The sequence below is a fragment of the Takifugu flavidus genome, chromosome 16 (assembly GCF_003711565.1).
Source record: "Takifugu flavidus isolate HTHZ2018 chromosome 16, ASM371156v2, whole genome shotgun sequence".
Lineage (NCBI taxonomy): Eukaryota > Metazoa > Chordata > Actinopteri > Tetraodontiformes > Tetraodontidae > Takifugu > Takifugu flavidus.
The window spans coordinates 12,115,947-12,141,091 of record NC_079535.1 but is presented as its reverse complement, the minus strand read 5'-3'; the positions used below and the strand labels follow the sequence as shown (position 1 = coordinate 12,141,091).

At 51.6% G+C, this 25,145-nt stretch overlaps 1 protein-coding gene across 3 annotated transcripts; it reads right to left on the bottom strand.

The window, feature by feature from the left end:
• Nucleotides 1-1,807: 1,807 nt before the first annotated feature.
• sptbn5 (spectrin, beta, non-erythrocytic 5) lies at nt 1,808-25,087 on the bottom strand. Of its 3 annotated transcripts, none has more exons than XM_057011472.1 (80): nt 25,003-25,087; nt 23,389-23,503; nt 23,072-23,239; nt 22,793-22,909; nt 22,556-22,713; nt 22,208-22,436; nt 21,867-21,953; nt 21,687-21,794; nt 21,496-21,580; nt 21,016-21,149; nt 20,644-20,864; nt 20,203-20,341; nt 19,983-20,117; nt 19,805-19,893; nt 19,266-19,419; nt 18,976-19,179; nt 18,618-18,824; nt 18,378-18,531; nt 18,135-18,271; nt 17,843-18,052; nt 17,614-17,766; nt 17,395-17,525; nt 16,972-17,223; nt 16,812-16,887; nt 16,521-16,732; nt 16,090-16,327; nt 15,877-16,016; nt 15,534-15,633; nt 15,251-15,421; nt 15,022-15,186; nt 14,762-14,851; nt 14,528-14,664; nt 14,146-14,332; nt 13,950-14,083; nt 13,780-13,870; nt 13,598-13,714; nt 13,357-13,514; nt 13,152-13,284; nt 12,916-13,061; nt 12,670-12,784; nt 12,496-12,606; nt 12,217-12,396; nt 11,939-12,142; nt 11,723-11,872; nt 11,536-11,640; nt 11,140-11,328; nt 10,914-11,069; nt 10,640-10,831; nt 10,479-10,574; nt 10,261-10,382; nt 10,071-10,185; nt 9,884-9,997; nt 9,673-9,794; nt 9,438-9,600; nt 9,181-9,369; nt 8,742-8,819; nt 8,503-8,675; nt 8,299-8,389; nt 7,974-8,120; nt 7,769-7,906; nt 7,517-7,684; nt 7,348-7,436; nt 7,086-7,272; nt 6,940-7,008; nt 6,719-6,862; nt 6,445-6,641; nt 6,167-6,371; nt 5,824-6,003; nt 5,602-5,754; nt 5,237-5,454; nt 4,957-5,146; nt 4,714-4,887; nt 4,475-4,582; nt 3,418-4,398; nt 3,276-3,344; nt 3,089-3,172; nt 2,912-3,003; nt 2,721-2,813; nt 2,242-2,420; nt 1,808-2,142 (listed from the first exon to the last, which is right to left on the bottom strand). In XM_057011472.1, the coding sequence occupies exons 2-80, from the start codon at nt 23,500-23,502 to the stop codon at nt 2,018-2,020; spliced, it is 12,336 nt and encodes a 4,111-aa protein (XP_056867452.1). In that variant the 5' UTR covers nt 23,503; nt 25,003-25,087; the 3' UTR covers nt 1,808-2,017. The 3 variants fall into 3 exon arrangements, with proteins under 3 accessions (XP_056867452.1, XP_056867453.1, XP_056867451.1); XM_057011473.1 differs by lacking the exon at nt 25,003-25,087 and adding an exon at nt 23,795-23,928 and having other exon boundaries at nt 2,228-2,420; XM_057011471.1 differs by lacking the exon at nt 25,003-25,087 and adding an exon at nt 23,795-23,928.
• Nucleotides 25,088-25,145: the final 58 nt, after the last annotated feature.

Genomic DNA, 25,145 nt, shown 5'->3' with positions numbered 1-25,145 from the left:
GATGGTTTGGTTGTTTTTTCCAAGTGTTAAATTTATAGATCGAATAGATCGAATGTTGAATCGATTTTTCTTGAATTTGTTTTGGAGACCAGAAAAATCTGAAATCCTTTTTTTTTTTTTTCTCGCCGTTCAGAAATTGATGATCGATGTTGGAGCCGTGAGGTCGGATCGGACGTGAATGTGGAACTATTTTTATTTCTCTTCATAAATTGTGTCAAATGGACGTTTTTGTTATTTTTAAACACAAACAAAGGCAGCAAAAATGTTGAAAATAATTTAAATAAAACAAAACAATAAAATAATTCGGTTTCAGTCGAATGGTTTGTTATTTTGTTTTGGGCCTGTTTAATTCTGATTCTGTTTGTGGACTGAATCAGAATAATCCGATGTTATTTGGTTCTGCGGTTCCGATGGAGAACGTTGTTGCGTTCTCATGATGCTTTAAGATTTTTCTGCATTTAATCACAATTTCCAAACTTCTGTGGCAGATTTTTTTTTTAAAAAGGAAACCCAGAACCTCGGCTGCTGTCACGGATCAATAATGCTGATCGGCTGCCTGACGTCACAGCACTGGAGCCTCTTCAGGGTCGTTGTCAGCCGGTTCCGATCCAGATCCAGAAGTCCCGGGTTAGAAAACGTTTGTTTGTGTGACCCAAAAAGGTTCCTGCGGTTCTCCCAGATTTCCCAGAATTTCCCAGAATTCAGGTTAATAAAAAGATTCGAGCGGTTCTAAAGGACGTTTAATAACTTTCCAGGACTTTCCAGGTCAGGAACCGCTGCAATAATTTCACAGCTCGATTCTCAGTTTATTGTTTATCACTTTGCCGTTTCGGTCTGAGGTTCTGGAGGTTCTGCAGAAGGTCCGAGTTTATGAATGAGGCGGGCGTGCAGCGCCTCCCCGCGGCTAAAAGGATCATTACAGCAGAAGTTTAGTTTCGGTTGTTTGAAGCAGAAATGGAGACAAAAACCAGATGAAATAGAAGCAAAGCGATCAGACGTTATTGAGGAATAAAAAAACTCGAAATAATAAATGAAAATAAATCCGTCGATTATTCACAGAATCAGTATGTTTTTAGTTTTATAAAACATTATATAAAACCTATTATGGATAAATAAACACTGTTGAAATGATACATTCATTGTATGATTTAATTTATGTAGTTATTTGCCGTCTATCATTTGTACAGAAACTTAATTCAGTATGTTTTTCTTTATGCGCTACAATGAATTTAATTAAATGAATAAATCAGCACTGAAATGAGCGGAGCCGCTTCCTCTCTTCTTTTAATTTTCTTTTCATTTTTCTTTTTGTTATAAGGGGGGGAAATAACAACAAAAGTGCGGCTGAAATGTTTAAATATAAATCACCGAGTCATTATCGCCACATTAATGCGCAGACAGCGCCGCCGTGTGGCGAACAGAGGAGGTGCAGCTTCACCGTCGATCACTCGTCATTATTGATGCTGCACATTCAATTGTTCTCTGGTCTCTGCACATTAAATTAATCTCAAAGTTGACTTAAGAACACAAATTTATAGTAAAGAGAAGCAGAGAATAATTTCCGTCTAAATTACAAAAGCAAAAACAACTGGACATTGAACAGGATGAACCCTGAATATCACCAAAACTTTGGACTCAAACTTTTAATCACTGCTGGTGCTTCTCGGAAATGTAGAAAAATAAACAGGAAACAGAAAAAAAGTCATTTGAGACACAGATAAACTGATCAATAATTCTCTGACACAAACAGGAAGTGGATGATAAAAGCATCGTTTTATTCAACCAATAACAACCAGTTTATCAATGATGAGTTTTTATTTCATTTATTAGTTTATTAGTGATCCAGATACTCTCCTCCTCCCAGTGTGTGTGTGCGTGCGTGAGTTTTCAAAGTACTGATTTTAATGTTTTACATTTTCTAAACTTGCTTTAACTTATCATCATTAATCATTAATTCCTGCCATCATCAAACTGCACAACTGATCGATTATATCATCATTTTCATCTCTAATCAATATCAGCTCGACTTCTTGGCGAACAGCTTCATGAAGACGCTCCGCTTGAACTTTTCCTTGCCGTCTTCTGATTGGTGGACAGTCGCAGTGGGCGGGGCACGCCAGGTGGGTGGTGGGGGCGGGGCTTCTGAAGGGGGTTGGATCAGCAGGTGTTGAGAAGCTGGCTCAGCGAAGGCGTCAGCATGGTTAGCATCAGCAAGACACAAACGCACCTGTGTCCACCCACCTGTAGCCCCGGCCTCGCCGTCGTCGGGGTAACGGCGTCTGTGGTAGTAGGTGTGCGGCGGTTTGGGCGGAGGCTTCTCCTGAGAGGACGACTGTCCGTCCTGCCGCTCAGGCGCTTCCGTGGACGCCTCTGGAGCTTCGGCCAACGTCTCCAACCTCGGGCCGAGCGAGGACGCTCTCCTGGACGGCGAGGAGCTAATGTTAGCGTCAACAGGTGATCACGTGACTCTCGATCAGGTGACTCTCGTGGTGCAGAAGGGGGGTGTTGTGTGCACGTGTGTGTGTGTGTGAGTGTGTGTGAGTGCCCCACATCCCACTGACATCCATGTTTGAGCTCTGTGTCATGTACCCAGATGAATGTTGCTGGTTCTATCCTGGCCTCCGAACATGAGAGGTCCTGAGCGGACTCTTCAGTGTGTGTGTGTGTGCGTGTGTGTGTGTGTGTGTGTGTGTGTGTGTGTGTGTGTGTGTGTGTGTTACCCTGCGTCTCCACAGTTCTGGAGTTTCTCCACCCACATCATCTGCAGTTCCCTGTTAGATGCTGAGAACAGATACTGAGAGCCATCCTGCAGTCTGAGACACACACACACACACACACACACACACACACACACTTTGTGAACACACCCACCAGTGTAGCAGTGTGTTACGGCTGTGATAGAGACACTGACGTCAGTCTGAACGTGTTCTCCTTCCTCCTGTAGTGGAGGTTCTCCTTACAAAGGGTCCCTCCGGTCTGGATGGGGGGCCACCTGGAGGTCCCCTGGGGAAACACAACACGCCGCCCTGAAGCCGACAGGCACAACAGAGTTTCTGGAACATCAGAGTCCGGAGGTGTTGTGAAGCACCTGTGCGGCTGCTGCTCGGTCCTTGAACAGGCTGAGGACTCCCCCCTCCAGCACAGCAAACACCTCCTCCCAGTGCTCCTGGCCCTGCAGAAACACACCCGTCAGCCCTGAACCAGCCGGTGTTGGTCGCCCCCTGCTGGCCAGGAGGACCAGCACCGGCCCCTGAAGGTGTCTCCTTGGCCGTCACCTTGTTTCCTCCCTGTTTCAGCTTGATCTCCAGACTCCCCTCAAACCTGTTCGGCTGCGTCGCTCCCGCCTGTCGGGGGGGAAAGAAAGAAACCAGTCAGGGTTCCGTGGCGCTGAGGTGCCCCCAACGTTCAGGGTTTCACCTCCACGCCGGAGCCGCAGGCGTTCCGCTCCTCCTCGGGCTGGACGCCCCCCAGCACGCTCCTGATTGGAGGAGGAAGGTCAGCTGATGCAGACTCCTCCTCGGCGGCAGGTTTGGGTCCCGACAGGTGAACCAGGGGGGAGGACGCGTCTGCTGGCTCGGGTTCAGGTGGAGCTACAAGCGTTCCGATTGTTGGAGGGGAACCAGGCGTCGCGCTGGGCCTCACCGGACCGTGACGGAACATCTGTTCTGTGGGCTTGGGACGAAGAGGAGGTTTGGATTTGGGACGCCTGACCTCCTCGCTGGTGTCTGAGCGTCGAGGGGAAGGTGGAGGTGACGGGGGAGGATTGGGGGGGGAGGAGCCCGAGCTGGGAGTGAGTTCTGAACGGCCGTTTGGTTTCGAGGGATTCATAGTTGGGTGGGATCTGGAATGTCTGGGCCTCTGGACCTCCTCAGGGGTCTCCTCAGACTCCTCCTCGGTGGAGGGAGCTGATGGAGGAGATGACCGGGGGGGTTTCGGCGTGGAGGAGTCAGGAGATGTTCTGACAGGACCTAGATTCTTCTGAGGACGGTATCTGGGCCTCTGGACCTCCTCAGGGGTCTCCTCAGACTCCTCCTCGGTGGAGGGAGCTGATGGAGGAGATGACCGGGAGGGTTTCAGCATGGAGGAGTCAGGAGATGTTCTGACAGGACCTAGATTCTTCTGAGGACGGTATCTGGGCCTCTGGACCTCCTCAGAGGTCTCTTTAAAGGAGGGAGGAACGTGTGGGGGAGGTTTGGGCTTTGAAGGACGTCGCCTGCTGCTGCTGGAACCATCTGAAAGGGTCAGACTGGGTTCCCTCTCCACTGTAGGAGACCTGTACGATCTGTCCACGGAGGTCGACGTGGTCTTTGGATCAGACGGTTTCCTCCTGAGGGATGAAACTCTAGATGGTCTTCTCTCTGTGTCCTGGGTCTTGTAAAGGTCCAGCCTCTCCTCCCTCTGAGAAGAAAAGAGTCTCTCGGTGAGCATCCAGAACACTGAGCCATGCGGGCTCTCGGCCAGGTTTGGAGCCCACCTTAGTTTTCCTCTTCTGGAGTGTGTTAAAGCGGTCGGTCTGGGCCTGGATCATGGCCTCCAAGTCCTCCTGCCTCTTCAGGAGCTCCAGAACATCTGACACAGACTCCTATAGGAAACACAAGAAGAGACATGATCTAGAAAGACCTGATGGGACGCGATCTCTGTGCTGTCTCCTCTGCTCATGGATGAGGACACGTGAGTCCATGTGGACCACTCCCATGGCTGGTCTGGACTTACCCCGTCCTCCACCATCAGGGAGCTTTCGTAGGAGCTGAGCCAGCGCTCAGCCTGTTCCAGCTCCCTCTGCAGCATCAAGATCTCCAGCTCCTCCTCATACAGGACCCTGGTTTCTTCCCAGACCTTCTGTAGAGACTCTTCCAGGACCTCCAGCTCACAGATCCTCTCCTGAACCTGACAGAACGCTTGGATGGTGAGCACAGAGGTTCCTCTGCTGAGAAGATGCCACGCGTCCATTCTCACCTGCTGGGACATGAAGTTCCCCTTCCGGATCAGACTCCTGCCCTCCTCTTTGACCAGCTGGGATTTGCCGAGCTGTCGGTCGATCTGAAGGCGGAATTCCTGATGCTTCTTCATGAGCTGCTCTGGGTCAGCTCCGTCCATGATGAGAGGTTCTCCTCGGACCAGAGACATCATCTCCTTCAACCAGGTCCTGAACACGAGGGAGAGCACACGAGTCAGGACAGTGTTGAACCAACCTAAACTACTGCAACCGGCCACCAGGGGGCCATTCAGAACTTACATGAGTTCAGTCCAGTGGGACAAATACTTCTGCACGTCCTCCGCCTCACACAGTCTGACGCCACGCTGGTGGGTCTGGTCCTGGATGCTGGTCCAGCAGGAGTCCAGCTCCTCCAGCCTTTCAGTCACACTGGACCTGGCCCACGGCTGCCGCCTCCTCAGAGCCACGCCCACCTCCCGACGACGGGTCACCTCCTCTGAGATCAGAACCAGGTCCCTCTGACGGTGGACATCAACCACAAGGCAGCAGAAGTGAGTTCTGCTCCCCCCAGGATGTTGTCTGCCCCCCCTCCCAGAGTCAGAGGCACTAGTTTTACCCCCTGATGTGACACCACCTGTCCGGCGGGTGGAGGGCCTCCGTCTTACCTGGAGTTCCTGGTGTTGTCTCAGCAGGGTCTGGATGGAGTGCAGGTCCTGGTCCTCCTCTGAGCCCAGCACAGCCTCTTTCTCAGCCATCCAGCTCTTCAGCTCGTCCACGTCGTGCTGGAACTGGTGAATCTCCTTGGCGGCCTGCAGACTCTGGGGGGGGGGGGGGTGGGGGGGTTGTTAGCCTCTGCTGCTCCACCATCAACAAGACCTGTCTTCTACCTCCTGTCTGGTCTTGATGCTGCTCTTCAGGTCCTCCCACAGCTGACTGACGGCCTCTCCTCTCCTTTGGGCCTGGTCGTGCTGTTTCAGACCTCTGCCCAGCTGCTGTATCTCTGTCAGCCGGGTCTGACCCAGACCTGACACCTCCGACACCAGAACCTCCAACTTCTTCTGCAGAACCTGCAGGTGGGGGCACATCTACTTTACTGCGGTCCAGTAAAAGAAGAGGAGAACCTCAGAACCATCTTTCCTCAGGTGAAACAGTCTCATGACTACAGGGGAGGCTGCGTTGGACCCGAGCTGGACCACAGAGTGGGTTGGATCCACATCTTCCAGGTCTTACCTCCACATCCTCCAGGTCTTGTCCACAGTCCTGAGACTCTGCCGCAGTCTTCTTGGAGGTCAGCCAGGTTTGTAGGTCTTTTGCTTCTCTTTCAAACACATAAAGGTGGAGCTGGTCCTCCAGGGTCACGCGCCGGTCCAAAGAGAGCCGCACCAGGCCTTGGAAGCGTTGGAGGACGAGCGGGAGAGCCTCGGTGATGAGGTAGCTGAGACAGACGGACAGAAGGTTTCAGAACTAGAAGGTCAGGCTGACTGCTGCAGGTGCTGGGCTGTGTCCACCTGATGGGATGTCTGAGGTGCTGCAGGGGGGCCCCGTCCTCCTGCAGCTTCGCCACGATCCTCCTCTGGTTCTCCAGCTCCACGTCCACACCGTCCAGTTTCCTCAGCAGAGCTTCTGCCGCCTCCTCGCTCCTCCCGCAGTCCTCAGACTCTAAACCCGCCTTCTGCTCCTCCATCCACAGGTCGAGCTCCGACACCTCCAGACATACGTGTGTTAATGGGCCGACACACACACACACACACACACACACGGCGTCTCCAATACTAAACTAACCTTAGTGAGGAAGGTGTAGATGCTGAGCGCCTCCTGCAGGAGCTTCTCCTTCTGCGCTGCCTCTGTCGTCAGCTCCTCGTGGAGCATCTTCAGCTCCTGCAAACGCTCCTGGATGTCATGAGAGGCGAAGTGTCGACCTCGAACCTGAGAAGAGTCCGCAGGCGTTGACGCTCGGGTCGTTTTGATGTCCTCTACAAACACACAGCGCGAGGTCGCCTCACCAGACTATGCCCCGCCTCCTGAACCGCCTGAACCAGCGGGCGCCGGCTTCGGATCTCCTGCACGACGGCCTGAAAGAATCCGTTCTTACTCGCACCGCAAACACAGCACTGGTTTCTCCATCCGTATCAAACAAACCAGGCATCACCTGATGTCTGTGGAGCAGCTGCTGCGTGCTGCTCAGAGAGCTGCCCAGGTCTTTGGTGCTGATGGAGAGCAGCCTGCTGCTCAGCCAAGCCAGCTCCTCCTCCAGGTCTCTGTGGAACTGAAACAGAACCTGCCAGGCCTCCAGGATGTCCCTGCGACCCTGCAAGGGCTCAGAAAGGTTGTTGTACCTAAACGTAGAGGGACAAAGTGGATCAAGAAGTTAGGTTTATACTCCGGACCGGGTCTGGGAGCTGTGGTCAGACCTGTTGATAAGGTGTCCCATTCTGATCTGGATCTCATCAGCAAGGAAGTTCCCCTGGGAGTGGAAGTTCTTAGCCGTTTCCATCAGGGTCTATCAGATCCAAACAAAAAGACATTACCTGAAGACTGTTGCTGCAGTTTGAACACAACACAAAGATGGAGTTGCTGGACCTGGATCCTGTCTCTGTGCCCGTCAAGCTCCTCCTCCAGAGCCTGCAGAGCTTTCAGCAGCCTGTTGACGGAGGGCAGGTCGGCCCCACAGTCCTCATTGGCCAGTTCCTTCTCCACCAGCACCACCGACTGCTCCACATCATCCAGCGAGCGCTGGAGCTGCAGCGCCTGCACACACACCCACTCTGGTTACTGGAAGCTGTCAAGATGTCCTTCTGGTCTTAAAGAGCTTTTTTCCATCTGACACAGCACCTGGTGGGCTTCATGAAGTCTGATCTTCTTCTCTTCACAGTTGTGGATCAGAGCCGCCCAACTGTCCGTCAGTTCTTTAAGGCGAGGTCCTACCTTTGCTTCAGCCGAAGGACACTCTGACAGCAGCTCCTGTGCTTCCTGGACAACAGATCACGTGTCCACTCAAACAAACTCTCTCTTACACAAAATAAAAAGACACACCTACCTTAGTGAGGGAGTCAACCCTGTAGCGATTAGCAAGAACCTCCGCTTCAAAGCTCTGATGCTTCAGAAGTTTAGCCTGAAGGTTGGTTGGTTCCCTCCAGTTCTCATCCAAAGCCACAACGTTACGCTCATTTAACCACACAGACACCTGGAAAATGAAGAAACATTTGAATTCTCAATGTCTGACGTGTGAAGGAAGCCGAAGATGAAGAGGAAACTAACAAAGCTGCGCTCTCGCGTATGCTAGCTGGAATCCACATGCAGTACAACTGATCGCTGATCTGGATGTCGGGACTCCTCGTATCACCAATACTGAGGAAAGTTACCTGGTAGCTGCTGGACAAGAACTGCAGAAGCCGCAGAGACTCAACCAGAGCTTCGTGACGAGCTCTACTCTGCTGCTGCAGCTGCCCCCACCTGCACAGACCAGACTCACAGCTAGATCATATGAACCAAATCATCTTCAAAACTTCTGTCATGTTTGCTTTGTTCTTCCTGTCCTAACAAACAGGAAGTGCTGTGTAGAGCACCTCAGAGTGAGAGCTCTGCTCTTGGCTCTGATGTTGTCGGAGTCGTAGTGCTTCTGCTGGATCAGCTCCTCGGCCAGTTTCTGCACCTCATGCACACGGTCCAGCTGAGCCTCCAGGTCCTCCTCAAACTGAGCCTGTTTCCTCTGCAGAGCCTCCACCTCCGTCACCGAGTTCTGTTTGGACACCCACGTGTTTGTCAGAGCTTCGCCACATCAGTGGGTCTTCTGGGCCGGACTTACCCCCAGGTTCTGATTGGACAAGAAGGCCTCCTTGTTGCTGATCCAGCTCTCACACTGCTCCACTGAGACCAGGAAAGACTGCAGGGATAAAACCAGGGAAAAGTCTGGTGAGTTCTTAAACAACGTGAGCACTGCTGACGGCTGAGATCATTTCTTTGGTCCATTTTTCCATTATATATTTGTAAATATGCTTGTTTTTGATAAAGCATACATCCAATTTTCCATTCATCACGCTGGAGAATGATTTCAAGGGACTCCGGAGAATTCTGGACTGGGCTGGATGGTAATTAAAACTCAACAGTGTTCACAAATTCCAGTTTTGTGGAGGGAAACATGGAGGAAGCTGGTGTAGCTGTGTTTCCCCTGTGCATCCCACACCAGATCCACTTAAACCTCCTGGATCCTGGATCCCTGCACACACTTAATGTACTTGGATCACCTGCAGCGTTCGGGCCTGCTCCAGGGTTGTGTGACGCTTCTGCCAGGCTCGCTCCAGTCTAGATTTAGCTTCCTCCAGTTGGGTCAGGGACCTCTGGATCACTGATGTAGACCCGTGACCAGAGCGGATTAGACCCAGACCAAACTCCTGGATGGAGCCCATGCGCTCGGTCCTGGCGTCCAGCTCTGTCTGCAAGAGGAGGCGAGCTAAGCGTAAATGTCTCAGGGGGAATCCGGCGCGGCGTAACGGAGCAGCACCTTCCAGTCACGGTGCTCCGCGATGAGCTTCTCCGCCTCTGCTCTGTTCTTGGGAAGGCCTCGCTCTTCCATCTCGCTACTCTGTTTGATGCTCCACTCCAGCAGGAGGCGCTGGTTGGCTTTGAAGAGCTGCAGCTGGTGGGCCTCCTGCAGCTTCTCCTTCCTGAACAGAGTCAGTGGATACATCTGAACCAGCAGCAGAGATGTGAGCAGAGAGCAGAGGAATGTTCATCACCTGACTTTCCCCTCCCGGTCCAGAGTCTTCAGAGACTTCAGGACTTCTTTTTGTTTGCTCTTTAACTTGTCGGTCAGCACCGATCCATCCCTCAGCTGATCCGAGACCTCTGACTCCAGAGCCTGTCCGAGGAAGAGGGACGTGGTGATGTTGCACGTTACAATCCATGTACTGCTGTAGACCAGGACCAAAGATGCACCCTCTTACTGACCTTCGACCTCTCCTGAATGACGATAACCTCCCTCTCTGTCTCTTCGTGGCGTCTGATCAGGCTCTCTACACTGTCCAAGTCCAAACCACAGTCCTGACCCTGGATCAGCAGCATCTACAGACACCACAGGTCCGTCAAAGGTGATCTGAGATGCTGGAGATCTCACTGTGTATGATGGAGGCCTGACCTTCTCATTGGCTCTTTCTCGAACCTCTTCCAGCTCTCTGATGAGGGCGTGGACCACCAAAGCTCTCTCCAGCTTCTTCTTATAGTTGCTCAGATTACCATGAAATTTACTCCACCTGTAGGAAGTGAAATGTTCTCAGCACAAAAGTGGTCAGAGGAGCCGGACAGGAGCAGTAAAAGATGAGTGACACCTGTCGTTGAGCTGTTGCCTCCTCCGTCTGACAGTGACCAGATCTTCATCGTTCTGTCTCGTCTCCAGTTTTGCTGCCAGTTTGTTGATAGCTTTGACGTGAGCATCATCCATTGTCACCTCCTGCAGGTCAACACATCCAAACGTGCATTTCATGTTGTACGAGACACCGAACCAGATGAAGCAATCGCCATCACGTCTGAGCGGCTGAGCTCTCACCCTGTCGCCAGAACTTCTGAAACTACTGAGCTTCTTCAGGAGCTGAACACCGTGTTCATAATCCTCCCCAACATCTCCAACATTGACCATCACCTCCTGAAGAGCACAGAAGTCACAGTAAACATCCTCCATCCATCCAACCATCCGTGCTTCTTCCATACCTTCTGTCTGATCCAGACCTCCACCTCCTCAACCTTCTGGAGGAACTCCAGGAAGTCTCTTTTATCTTCCAGAGCCTTTCCCCGGGCAACCACAGCATTTTTTAGCTCCTCCCAGTGGCCCGCCAGGTCTGCTGCCATCTGCCGGACCTCCTTGGATACTAAGCGATGAGTGGAGGCCAATGTCTCTCCACTCTGGAGACAACGAATGAGGAGACAAAGCTCCTTGCATGATTGCCTCTCACAATGTTCTCACGTCCCAAAATCTTCCCATTACCTGCAGCACGGAGGCGATGATGTTCTCATGAGCCAGAATCTCAGCCTCAAACACCTGATGCTTCTGGAGGAGCTTCATCTTGGCCTGCATGTTGCTGAGGTCAGCTCGATTGTCTTCTGCCATCTTCATCATCCAGTCAGACACCCACTCCTCGGCCTGGTCAGAGATGCTGACAGCTGCAGATCTGACAGACCTCAGAACAAATAGAAAAGACCACGATTGTTACCTCGCTGGCGTCTCTTTTGAAGATACACAGCGCCCTGGAGAGCTCCAGCTCCTCTCTGTGTTTGACAGACAGCTCTTTGATCCTGTCCCGTCGTCGGCTGAGGGTCTTCAGTCTCGTCTGAACACGTTTGCTCTTCTCTCTGCTCAGCTGCTTCCTCAGACGTTCAGCAAGTTCCTTCAGAGACAAGAGCTGAATACAAAGAAACAGAACCTTCAGACAATCTCTAAGACACACAAGTCTTCACGTCAGCCCACGTCCAACAGGAAGGGATGACTAAACAACCTTTTTTGATCTCTACATGGAGACAACATGAGCAGAATCCCACAGATGTGACATCTATGAATGGATGCGAGTGTTCTGGAGCCCTGGACGAACGAGCACAAGTAAAACACGAACCTTGTCATCCTGCGAGTTAAGCAGCTTCTCAAAGGCATCGTGGCGTTTGAGAAGAGCCTCCATCTCGTCAGCTCTGTCTCCGAGAGCGCTCTTCTGCAGGAGGATCTGTGGAGGTTCGACAGCTGTTCATACACGCTCAACAATCAGGCCGTAAGGTTCTCTGGAGCACGGAGGAACGCTGGTGCACCTCCTGAGAGCTGGAAATTCTGTCCATGTTGTTCACGTCTCTGTAAAACACCTGCTCTAGGAGGACACCTTCCAACCAGGACTGTTTCTGGCTCCACTGCTTCTCCAGTCGGTCCCGTTCTGCCTGTAGGTGGTCCAGCCTCTTCAGCACCTAAAGAACCAGAACCAACACTCATTTAAAGGCCTTCCCTCCTGTCTCTCTCACTGTTCTCCTCACCTCCTTCCTGTTTCTCCTGTCCTGTGACTGTAGCTCCTCCCCCATGTCCACAGCCTGTTGGTATGTTTCCTCCCTGGCCTCTATCTCCGCCCACAGCTGCTGATGTTGCGCCAGCTGCAGGTTGGCCGTCGCCACGTCGCTGATGCTCTCCTCCACAGACATTGAACCCACCTGCTGACTGCACCACAGGAGGTAGTCTTGCACCTGGAGAGTGCAAAACGCTGTTGATGAGCTCTTTAGCACAGCGGGATCATCAAACACACGCGTTCCATCTTTACCGTGTTCAGGAACAGGAATCTCTGGCACGCCACTTTAAGCTCCTCCCCTCTCTGCTCAGCATGGCCTCGCAGCTGCTCCCACTGCTCCACAACTTCTTCCTGCACTTCCTCAAGGCGGAGTTTCAGGGACGGGGAGCAGCATTCCAGGACCGAGTCCACAGCGTCCAGTTGCTCTTGTAACTGCGACACAGAGAGAAAAAACGATGTGAAACGTCTGATGGTGCAACTGCAGGTCGACCAGGTGATGCGGTTCCGTTTTTGGAAGAAAGACAAAAGTACCTGCTGCTCTGTTCCTGCCAACTCGTGGAGGAGCCCTTCGTGTTTCCTCATCTGTGATGTCACACCTCGCAGATCTTTAGCCACGTCATCGGGGATGCTCTTCTGTCGCTCCTGCCCAAAGATGCCGAGGCTTCATGCCGTCGTCCGTACGCACCGTGAGCGTTTTATAAATACCTGTATGAGAGTCAGAGCGTCGCTCAGATCTTGGTATAAACGGTGGCACTCCTCAGCCGTCTGCAGGTGATCCTGACGCCTCCTGGCAGCTGCCTTCAGTTCCTCCCAGCATGCACTGCAAACAGAGGAGCAGAATGACAGACGGGTGAACGAGGGGCCGAAACCTGTCCTGACTAAAAACACTGGATCAGACTGGATCCTTGAAGCTGCTCAGGAAGCACAATATTTAGTTCAGCTCGCACGCACCTGAGCTTCTGGACTTTCTCTCTGATCCGTGAGGTCTGAGGATGTTTGCTTCCGATCAGCTGAGCACAAAGGTCCCTGCAGATCTGCAGTCGACCTTCTCCAACCTCCAACTGCTTGAGGGAGCTTTCAAACTTCCCGCGAAGCACCTGAAACACATCATATCCCATGAAGGGCTCTGATCCTCCTCCGTAAAGGATGACGATCCCGTCTGAGCTCCATTCTCAGGGTTCCGAGACCTGCACATGTTGGTAGTCATTGCCCAGGTCCTGACTCTCTGCAGTTTGCCTCTGCTGGTTCATCCAGTCTTCCATCTCTGAAGATTCTCGCATGAAGAGGTGGAGCTGCAGGGCCTCCTGTAACCTCTGACCCCTGCCAGGACGTAGGAGCAAGGTGAGAAGCGACTACAACCTCTCAGGTAAAGTTACTGAAAGCAAATTCCACCTGAGAGCTGCCAAATGCTGCAGCTGTTGGTTCAGGCTGCTCACATGACCAAAAGGCCTGCGGAGCTCCTCCAAACTCCAGTTTAGGACCGCCTCCTTCACCTGAGCTCCTAGCTCCTCCACCTCCATCTGCAGCACCTCCAGCTTTCCCTCCAACACCTGCGCGGCCAGTTTGAAGTCAATGTTTCTGGTTCCAGTCGCATTTTAACATGACGTCAGCTTTGGGGCAGTTTTTCTCGTACCTGGTGTTTAGTGATCAGACTCTGTGTCGCCGGCTGACTTCTGCCGCAGTCGTCCGTGTTCACGAGGCCGAGCATTTCGGTCAGTCTGGACTCCAGTTCCGAGCAGTCCAGCAGGAGCTGCAGACAGAGGAAGCGCAGCTCAGCGTCACAGCTGGGCCGTAGCAACACCGGGACCTTCTCACCTGCTCTCTTGTGACGGCCTTGCTCAAGAGAGCTGCTCTGCCGCTGCACGCCTCCTCAAGCTCCGCCCACGCAGCTCTCACGTGCTCACACCTGTGACAGAAACAGCAGATGGTGCAGTCCGTCATCACAAATTCAGACTCAACTTCAGCCACCAGCTCATAACCGTCACCTCCGGAGGACTTCCTCTGCTTGGGATTTGCCGGTTTGGGCCAGGCTCCGCCCCTTTTCCAGGGCCAGGCTCCGCCCCTTTTCCAGGATGAGGTTCAGATGCGTTTTGTGAGCTGTTACTTCTGCCTGCAGCTCCTGAGGAAGGTGAAAGAGGTCAGTCATCCCCTGGCTGGAGGGTGGTCGGATCCCGTCGGTACCTTGTGTTTCTGCATGAGGCTCAGTGCTCCTGCGAGGGATTTCTCGTGCGCCGTTGAACCGGACGCAGGGACGTGCTCCGCTATCCAGCTGAGCTCCAGGTCCACGTCGTGATAGAACACAAACAGCAGCACGGACACCTCCAGCTGAGCACGGCGGCGCTCCAGAGGCTTCTGGAGCGACTTGAATCTGCAGAAAGAAGTTTAGGATCTCCAGAAGTGTTCCCATGTTGTCATGATTCATGTTTATTATTATCATTACAGATCCCCTGGGAAGGTTAATGTATATCATGTGATGTACACATTAAAATGATTATATTTGAAATGATTATATTATATATATACAGTATATAAGTAGACAGCTCATTTTTGTGTGTGGGCTCACAGTTCGAGGTAGTTTTCAGTCTCTCGGAGGATCCTTTGTGAGTCGAAGTGATTGGACGCCAGGTGTTTGGCTCTACTGATGATAGAATTGATCTTCTCCGCCAGCTCCTTGGCCTCCTGCTCCAGCTGCTGGTGCTCCTTCACATCCAAACACAGCCTTTACGCCCCCTGGCCTCATCATGGTCCACCACGGTCCATCATCTCACACACACCATGTACAAATAGCTCAAATTACCTTTAGAAGCTGCCGGCTGGAGCGCAGGTCGTGACCTTTGGCAGCGTTGTTCAGGATCCACTGGATGGTCTCGATCTTAAGCTCAGCGTCCTGCAGACATCAGACAGACATCAGACAGACATCCGGCCGTCCAATGACTCTTCTTGATTCCAGGTATTTAAGATGATTTTACAGATTCAAATGTAAAGTGATAAATATTTGAGCCATCCCCCCCTGTGGACACCGGATGAGGGGGGTCGTTATCAGCTGACCGTGTTTACCTGCAGCAACTCCATCAGCTGCTCCTGCTGACCCGCCTGCCTCAGCTTGTCTCCTCTGTCAGCCATCTTGTTCTCCAGCCTCCTCCAGCTGCTGCACAACTCCGACGTCTTGATCCTGATGCTCCGGCTGCCGAAGTGCTCTCCAGCAATCATCTCCTCTCCTAACTAAAAACAAAGACGTCGCTCAGGCTCCCACTCAGGGTCCACAAACCAGTCAGCGGCGCTTTACCTGGACCAGTGTGTCCAGTCGAACTTCATTAGCTTTCATCTCTTTTTCCGTTGCCTCGTGCCTCTTCAGCTTTCGGAGGATGTTGGTGGGGTCTCGGTACGACTCGTCTTCCGCCACCTGGAACTTCTCCTCCATCCAGAGCAGCAGCTCGTCCGAATCTCTCTGAAACTCCTGCAGGGACAGGAAAACCCACCGGGCGTCATCAGAACCAGAATGGAGGCTCTGGTCGCCTTAGGAGGTGTGAGAAGAACGATCAAGCGTTCATAGGCCAGAAGGTTAAGACCTGATGTTTCTGCGAGGCCTCCAGCCGACTCCTCCTCTCTCTGCTGCTCTCGCTCAGCTTCCTGAAGGCCTCCTGGATGCTCCTGCTCCTCTCCTTCATTCTTCAGCATAAACAACATCGCATTACAGCTAAATATCCACCATCCATCAGCGGCTGTTCAATTGAGCCGAACTGACCCAATCCTGTGGGCGCTGAGAGATGAATCACACTAATGCTCTTTAGCAAGCTGACATTTTACACTGCTGATGTCAGCAGTTGTTTCATCTCCCTCATCTTGTGCGATTCATCACATCTTTCTATTTCAATGGACTTCAACCGGAAAACTGATTTTCTGTGAACTGACTGTTTTGCAGCATGGTGTCGTCGGTCAATCAGCTCCAGGCTGCGTCCAGTGAAACGATCGATCCGCGTATCCAAAGCTCTCAGGAGACCCTCCAGTTCATCTTGTCGACTCAGCAGACTGTGGACGGCGTCCACTGAGTCCTGTAGACGCACATTTACATAAGATCCGATTCGAGAAAGGACTCAAACCTCAGTCGGAGCGAAGAGCTCTTACCCCGACCTCAGTGACCTTCAACCGGGCTTCGTGTCCAGACAGAGTTGCCTCGATCCGATCGGCCTCCTGGTTCAACCTCTGCAGCTCCACCTCCTGCTCCAACCGTTGCCTCCTACTCAGCCACAGTCTGTCGAGCTTGGAACAATCAGCGCTGAGACCGTTCAGGGTCTGCTGTATGTCGAAGCCCCCCGTCCTTCCCTTCTGAAGAGACTTGCCCAGATTCTCCATTTCTTTCAGCCTGAACGGACCAGAGCTGAGTCAGTTCTTTAACAACCCAGGAGCAGCACTCAGCTGCCTTATCAAGGTCAGACACACCACAGAGTCAAATGCAAACAACAAACGGAGAAAAACCTGCTGTCCAGCTTTTCTTAAGCCCTATTTTTATTTTTATTTCCAGGCCATAAATCGTCTGAGGTTGGGCTCATCTGTACCTGCTCCTCTGCTCCTCCATCTCCTGCTGGAGCTCCAGGTGCTGCTCGAATAAACTGATGGCTGAGGCTACATCAGTTGCTTTCCCCTCCTGAAGGAGGCGCTCCTCAATGGACTCCATCCAGTGCCGCAGCTCTTTGGCCTGCTGCTGGAAGCTCTGTAGTCTGCGAGCCTCCTGTAGGAGGCGCTGCCTGGCAGCCACCTGGTGATTCACCTGGGAAAAGAACAGAAGAAGAAGATTGTTCAGCCGGTTCTGGTCACATTCAGGCGGTGTGGATGCTCTGAACTCAGACCTGACTCAGAAGAACCTCCAAGCCCTCAACCTCCTGCAGAATAGCGGCGCTCTCTGCGGGACTGCCGTCCTGCTTCCTGCAGGACAGGAAATGAAACCCCGTAACACAACTCATCAACCCGAGCAAGAATCCAGGCGGAGGTTTTCGAAATCCGTCTCACATGTTTGCGACGCTCCTCAGGTAGGAGATCTTTGCCTCCAGGACCTGGATGTCTCGGAGTGCCTGAGCCTGAATCTCATCCTGAGCCGGCAGGCTGAGGTGGGATTGACCTGGATCCACAGAGTCCAGCCTGGTGAGCTGAGCCTGCAGCTGGGTTCTGGTCTCGTCGCAGCTCTGAAGGAAGGACTGAAGATCAGCCGTGCTCAGCAGCTCGCGGCCCTTCTCGTCCTTCAGATGCTGGATCCGATCCCACCTGCAGACCACATTCCACAGGAGGTCAGGCCTACCTCAGAATATAACATCTGATTCTGAATTCACAAAAAAGCTCAAACCTATGAAGAATGAACATCTGCATCTGGACTTTTGAAATAAACATCAAAGGAAAAGCTGGAATATAAAACAGAGGAACTTGGTCTGTCCGTACCTCTTGGAGATCTTCCTCTGTCTGGCTTTGATCTCTCTCTCTTTACTGTGTCGGCTCCTCACCAGATCTTCAGCCATGTGGATGATGTCACTGAGGCGTCCGCGCCCGCTCGCCAGTTCAGTCAGGAAGTTCTGGAACATTTCAGCACACGGTTGATTGGCTGGTCGGCACGTGTGAGAGGAACGCTGCGGAGAACGGCCGATCCCTGGTTCCTTTCACCTCATATTTGGCCTGAACCACGTCCAGGTCGCCCGTGTCGCTGCTGAAGGTGTTCAGGACGTTCTCCTTGTCGTCCATCCAGGACTCAAACTCCTGGCAGCTGTTGTCGAGGCGATGGAGGCGCAGCGTCTCCTCCAGAGTCTTTATCTTGGACTGCGCCAAAAAAAAACATCTTCAATGTCAACAGTTAAAGGCGTCTTCATCACCTGTCATCGGTTGCTTCTCTCACCTTGACCAGGTGGTTCAGGAAGTCGTAGTCCTGATGCAGGTTGGCCTGGGTGCTCTCCAGGGTGTCTCTCTGGTACTCGGGGTCCTGCTGCCACGTCGTTTGGATCTCGGCTGTGCGGCGCCGAGTTGAGCGGCTGCGCTTCACACGACTCGACTTCACGCTCTGGGTTTCTGCCACGTGATTGGTGGAAGTAGAGGATGGGGGAGGAGCCTGAGCAAAGACAGCGTTATTGACATAAAGGGGTTGAGCGGAGGTCCTCGGTAGGCTACTGACAAACACTCGGTGGTCGTACCGCAGATGGCAGCGGGTTCAGGAAGGTTTTGGGGATCATCTGCTGGTTCCCCTGTCGGTCTCTGGCCATAACTCGGTCTCCATCTGGGTCAGCGCCGACGATGGTCACAATCTCGTTACGATCCCATTGAAACGGACCTGAAATCAGTGCAAAGATTGTCTTTGTTACCTTACCTGACATTTAGAATATCCTCAGGCTTAAATTGTCACGTCCCATCATGCTTTGCAGCATGACCTCCAGTACCTTTGCTGTATCTGAATCGGACTTTTGCCCTGCTGGTTTCACCCTGTGAAGCCCTGGAGTTGCTCCCATCCCTGGGTGATGCTGGCACACCTGAGTCCGTCTCCTCCTCAGAGGAGTCGCTGTACTGATGCATTTCCATCTGCTGAGGCTCCGTCTGTACAACGGTAAAATACGGAAACGTGAACCTCGGAGCGTCAACCAGCGTTTACCGAACGCCCGCCGCTTCCAGCTGCCACTCACGGTCAGAGCTGCGAGCTCAGCTGCACTCCTCGCCTGCTCCGACAGCCTCCCTATCTCCGAGCTGTAGGCTACAATCTCCTTCTCCACCCACAGGTGGCGCTGCAGCAACACAGCTGTGTGGGACTCGTCCTTTCCATAATCCTCGCTGGTCAGCAGCGGTTTCCTGTCCCCCAGCCAGGAGTTGGCCTCTGCAGCATCTGCAAAGTACTAAACAGCAACAGCAAGAGTTGATGACAAAAGTAAATTGATTATTGATTATGACTGATTATGTGTAATAACAATAGAACGATTATAATAATAATGTAATCATAATCCAACATCCACCAATCCGATGCATAATGAGGTCTCCTGTCTATACCTGTTTGATGGTGAGCGCGGCCTGCAGTCTGTGGCGCCACGCCGCTGCTCCATCCGTTAGCTGACTCCGCTGCTTTTTCAGGGTCCGGATCCACTTCTGGACGACCCGCTGGTGGAAGTGACTCTGTTTGGACAGCAGAGCTTGTCCTCGCTTCAGGACCGTTTGGTATAGAGACTCCTGGGCCTGCAGCTCCGCCTCCAGGACCTGAGGCAGAAAGATGTTTTCCCGATTTGTTCAGATATAAAGAACTTGCCCGCTTGAACGATCCATGCCGTGGCCCAGTCTCTCACCTTGTGTTTGTGCAGAGACAGACGGATGTGGTTGAGGTCTCGTCCCAGTCGGACCGCGTGCAGACGCAGCCAGCACTCGTAAAGCCACGCCTCCAACTCCTCACAGTCATGGAAGAACTCCAACAACCTGAACTGAGCCTCCAACTGGGTCCTCCTGAGAGAGAGGAGGGATGGATGGATGGATGGATGGATGGATGGATGGATGGATGGATGGATGGATGGATGGATGGATGGATGGGGGGTGGGGGGGTGATGGATGGATGGATGAGTGGATGGATGGTGGGTGGATGGATGATGGATGGATGGATGAGTGGATGGATGGAGGGGTGGATGGATGATGGATGAGTGGATGGATGGATGGATGGATGGGTGGATGGGTGGATGGATGAGTGGATGGATGGGTGGGTGGATGGATGATGATGGATGGATGAGTGGATGGATTGATGGGTGGGATGGAGTTCTTCTTGGATGCTTGCTTGATTGATGGATGGATGGATGAGTGGATGGATGGATGGATTTTGACTGTAAAACATGTGAACCTTGTGCTGCTGAGGGAAACCAAAGATCTGTACTGCATTTCCAGAGCGCTCACTCTGCTCTGGATCTGCTGGCTGTCTCTTGCTTTCACCTGGGACAAACACACAATCAGACAGGTCAAATGTATCATCTGAGTGGCCACAGCAGCATCGAGGCGCTGTGACCTTGAGTCTCGAGTACCTTCAGGGCCGTGCTGCTGATACTGCCAATGGTTTCGCCGTGCGCTGAGATCTGAGCTTCCAGCAGATCCTGTTTCTGCAGGAGCGACTCCACCTCAGCCAGTTCTTTCCCCAGTTCTGTGGAGCCGGCCTGGGCCTGGATACGAGGTGTGAAAAAGGAAGTATCGTATGGCGACACGGCGACGAGGTGTGATCAGTGTCGCTGATGAGGCTAAACTCACTTGAAGGTTGTTCAGTTCCTGACAGACCAGCTCAATGTCTCGGAGGACATGGAGATGCTGCACTACGTTTCCCAGCAGCCCCCTCTGCTCCCGCAGCTGCTGCAGCATCTCCTCCCAGCGACGGCTGATGCTCTCCTCACTCACAAACACACAAATGCACGACACGGTCTAAACTACTGATCAGATGAGAGCAGTTTGGCATGTTGGGTTTTTTTGACTAATTCTCAGGTTTTTGTTTCCATTGGGAAAATTGTTGAGTTTACAGGGATTAGCATCATCCTGCTCTGACTCAAGCTAATTAGGGTCATGTGTATGAGCTACAGGAATGCGAAGGAGCTATTTGACTTTAATCCAACTTTAATCCACTAAATAATCTTCCTCCCTTGATGTTTCCCAGTTAGGCTGGATCCACCTCTGCTGGTCTGCTGTGCTGCCCCTCACCTCCTGATGATGAGCTCTTTGCTGTGGTAGTTTCCCCTCACGATGCTTCTGGCCATGTCTTTGAGGGCGCCGAACCGCGGCTCGTGGGCCAGAGCGTCTGCCGCCAGCGCCTCCAGTCGCCGACGCGCCGCCTGGGCCTCCTCCAGGGTGCAGAGGCCTCGGAGGTCCTGCCTGCGGATCAGACGCAGCGTGTCCTCCAGATAATTCTCCCTCAGCGCTGCCTGTCAGGCAAACACAGAAAGGTTTGATTCTGTGCTGCTGAAGGACAAACATGGTACCAAAAACAGCACAAAGGACAAATATCGCTGTGGGATTTGATGCTTCGGGGTTTTTCTGGTTTCGTATATAACAGAAGACCTTTGGTTCTGCTACCTTCCTCCTGAACTTCTGGGCGAGTTGCTCCAGGTTCTCCAGGAGCAGCAGCGCCTCCTGCAGGGCTCGCTCCCGCTCATGCTCCGCTCTCTCCAACAGAAACCAGCTTTTCTCAATGTCGCTCAAAGATTTGCCTGAAAAACACCAGGAGAAAAAAGAAAAACGGGCCCCTCTTTGCAACTAATACAGGCACGCTGTAAACAAACACACACACACCCACACATCATTGTGCTTCTATCTTTGTGAGGACTTTCACATGCATAATGCATTCCCCAGCCCCTAACCATCACAACTAACGGCCCCTAACCATCACAACTAACGGCCCCTAACCATCACAACTAACAATAATGTCCTCACTTTACTAGTAGAATGTGTATTTTGGTGTTCAAGTACAAGAACACACGAAGGAGTTGTGATGTTTAGGGTTAGGATAAGAGGGTTTTGTGTGTGTGTGTGTGTGAGTGAGTGAGTGTGTGTTACCCTCTGGAGGACTGTAAGCTCGTTGGTTGTTGGCTGCCAGTTGGGTCTTCAGGCTGAACAGGTGAGCTTCGATGGCCCCTCGTTCCTTAAAGACACAAAAGGTAAAACTTTGAAAAGCCAGTTCAAAAAAGGAATCGACAGAAGAACAGAGGAGAGCGAGACGGGCGAGGTGCCGATTGCTGCTGCCTCACCTGGTATTTGGGAGGTTTCTCCACCGTCCTGTAGGTCTTGAAACTGCTCATTAACTTCTGCATCTCCCCCACAGAGTTCGGGAAGTTCCTGCTGTTCAGCTGCAGCACCTGAAGGAACAGTTATCAGCGGATCAGCGTCTCATCCAACCTTCGCTGGATCCAAGAGGAGCCTTTGGTCACCTTAGTTTTAATCCAGGCGAGAAGGTCGGACACCATTTTCTCATACTGGACCTTCAGCTGGTCCATTTGCATTAAAGTTCCGAAGATCTGCACGGAACATCAGAACAGTTCCAGGTCATTCTATCTGTACATGTCATATCAATATTCCTGACTGTCCCGCCTGATAAAATGTCCTCATAACACACAAACAGTGTGTGTGTGTTTAAACCACAGTTACCTGCGAGTCCAAACTGAGGGCAAATTAAAAGGTTTCACCTAAACAAAGTGTCCAAGTAATCATCAGATACACATCAGCAACAACAAAGTCAAAAATAACCGGAGTCTTTGACAGTGACACTGACCTTGGCCAGCCTCTTCTGGATGGTCTGGCCCTGCTTCATCCTGGAGAAGTAGTGGTAGTAAAGCGACACGTACGTCATGATGGACTTCTCATCTGGACGAGGGACCGCCATGTCGTCCACCTCCAGCAGCTGCATGATGCCAAACTCCCGCTCTGCCAAGGAGAAGGCGTGTTCCAAATTAGCCCGAGAGTCGTCCCTGCAGGTCCGGTGGTAGTCAAAGAGGTCCGGCCTGGAGTAGAGAGAGAGAAGAAGACCAGATCTGTCTTCAGGATCCATGACAGCAAGGCAGCAGGTCATAATAAACCTGTCAGTGTGAGTGTGTGCGTGTGTGTGTGTGTGTGTTGTTACCGGTGTGCGTGGATCAGAGCGTTGAAAGCGCGTCCGTCCTTCCAGCTGGATGAGAAATCTTTCACGTCAACGCCAGAATAACCCGCTGTCTTCCTCTGACACCAGATCAGCAAGGCCTCCATGGCCGAGCGGTGAGCGACACTGGCCCCGCCCCCAGCCTGAGACAGGAGGAGAGGCGTTGAGGGAGGACAGAACACGAGAGGAACGGAGAAGGGCCCGAGGGGGACGTGGGGCTACCTCGTCCAGGTTGATCGGCCCGATTTGGAACCTGAGGATGATGATCCAAAGCAGACCCAGGATCAGCGTGCGATCTCCATCGACGACGTTCTCCGGGCCGATCAGATCCACACGAATCTGAGGGAAGACACAGATCTGGTTTCAACAAGGTTCTCCGTTCGGATGTAGACGATCGTGAGCAGCGAATGCACCGAGACCAACACAAGATGGCGCCAAACACACTTGTGACTGGTCGCTAACAACATCGCGTTCACCCTGGACGCAGGAGGGCTGAGCTACCTTGGTCTTGAGGAAGTTGATGGCGATGCTGTTGTTTTCCAGACAGTGGACCCTCAGCTTGCGTCGGCTTGGCGACGGCAGCGTCTCCCTGGAGATGAGCTCCAGCAGGCGGATCAGAGCGACGCCAGTCTTCAGCTCTGTGTAGACGTCAGTCAGCTCCATCTTCTCCTGAACGACATAATGACAGGAGGGGTGAACTCCCAGCAGCCGGCGCCAACAACATCAAACCGACATTTCAGTTTAAGCCGTTCATGTAGAAAATACTGCTTTAACAATGTCACTTGACGCCCAACTTCCTGTCTAACCTCCCGTCTCACCCCGCGGTTGAAGAAGATGCTGTTCATCCACTTGGTGAAGGTCTTCTTCTGCACCAGCATCCTCTGCTCCTGCAGCTCCCGCACTCGCCCCGCCCCATCCTCCTCAGCCTCCATCCTGATTGGTTGAAAAGTTTAAGCACTTTTGAATTATCGGTCATCTTTCACGCAAACCTGCGTAATTAGTTATTATCGGTCAGTGTTGCTGGTGTGTCCTGGCCTGAATTACTGATATAAATTGAATTTGTACAGCCTTTGTGCAAGATATATCATAGACTCTGTCAATAGACAAAGTAATTCATTCAACAATTCACCGTAAATCTATTGAAGTGTTAAACTAAAACTTAGATTAGACAATAGCTAGCTGTGTTTAGTGTGTTTAAATTTATTAATCAAGTCAGTCAGTTACCTTTAAAGGGGTTATAGCGTTATCATATGTCTTCCGCATTATATGCAAGTGTAAATAATCTTTTTCCGTACATTTATTCTCTGTCGACATGATAAATATAATAGTGAAATTAGCAAAGACCTGTTTACCCTGTAGTCGATTGGGTGTGTTTGTTTTCTACGACAGTTGCTAAAAAATGAAAAACGTCCCCTCGTTTGTCCGTTTAGGTTTCACACCGGTTCTGCCCGTGTCGAGACCAAACGCACCCTTCCTCGCGGGTTTTTTGGCCCGCCATATATCGAGCTGCCATTGGTCAATAAAACGTCAATCACTCAGAGCGGCAGCCAATCACACTGCAGGTCCCGCCTTCCAGCTCAGAGTGAAATTTGAAAACTTCCATAGGCGTGGATAATATTATATTATATCCTTAAGGCCAACATAATATGTGTTCAAAGGTTTAAAGCTCATTATTTAATTCCTGAAAATGATTTTGTGGGATAACTTGGAGGAGAAGGCACATCTGGGGACCAGACTAAAGAGGTCTGAGATACTGAGATGGATCTTAAAGTGTTGGTTCCAAGATTAAAAGTCCTGGAAATAGAGTTAAATACAGTTCCTTTGGATCTGCTTCTTAGCTTCTCACAGTCAAACATCTGTCCTGATGTTACAATACAGCCTCCAAGTGTTGAAACAGAAAAACTTCAACATGTGTTAGACTGTAGATGTAAAAAAGTGACATAAAGAGCAGAATTGAGGCTCTTACGTGCTTTGATGTCATTGCATCCTAATACAGGTGGATCATTTCCATCAGTGAGAGCTGAGGGAATCATGTGATCATGTGACTGTCTGCAGTTACAATAATTAAAACGCTCTTTTATGCTGACAGCTGTTGTAAACTTCAGCAAAATGCTGCAGTAAAAATTCCTCCGACGTCACACTGAGTGTGTCATTATGCCTCTGACCATCTGAGGTCACGTCCAAGTGGGTTTTATTGACTGTTAACACTTGAAATTCCATTTCCATGATCTTCCCTAAAATACAGCCATTCCTGGAACAAAAACTCAATCTTCCAGAGTGATAAAATCCAATATGATCCGTAGATAAATCAAAATGAGATTTGCTCTGAACCCCTGAGGAGCTTTAATAAACGAGTCCTCTCCAGATTTCTCATCATCATTTCACGTGCGGACACCGTAAACACGCAGAAACAGAACCGATGCTCTTCTTACCTTCCACAGTCGTCCAGATGGAGCTTTCAGCTGTAAAAATTCACCCCGAGTGAGACATCCAAAGACGTGCGAGACAGATAAACGCCTGACAACAGTGCGAGTGTGACCTTTGAAGCCATTGGATTTACAGCATGAGCAGCTTT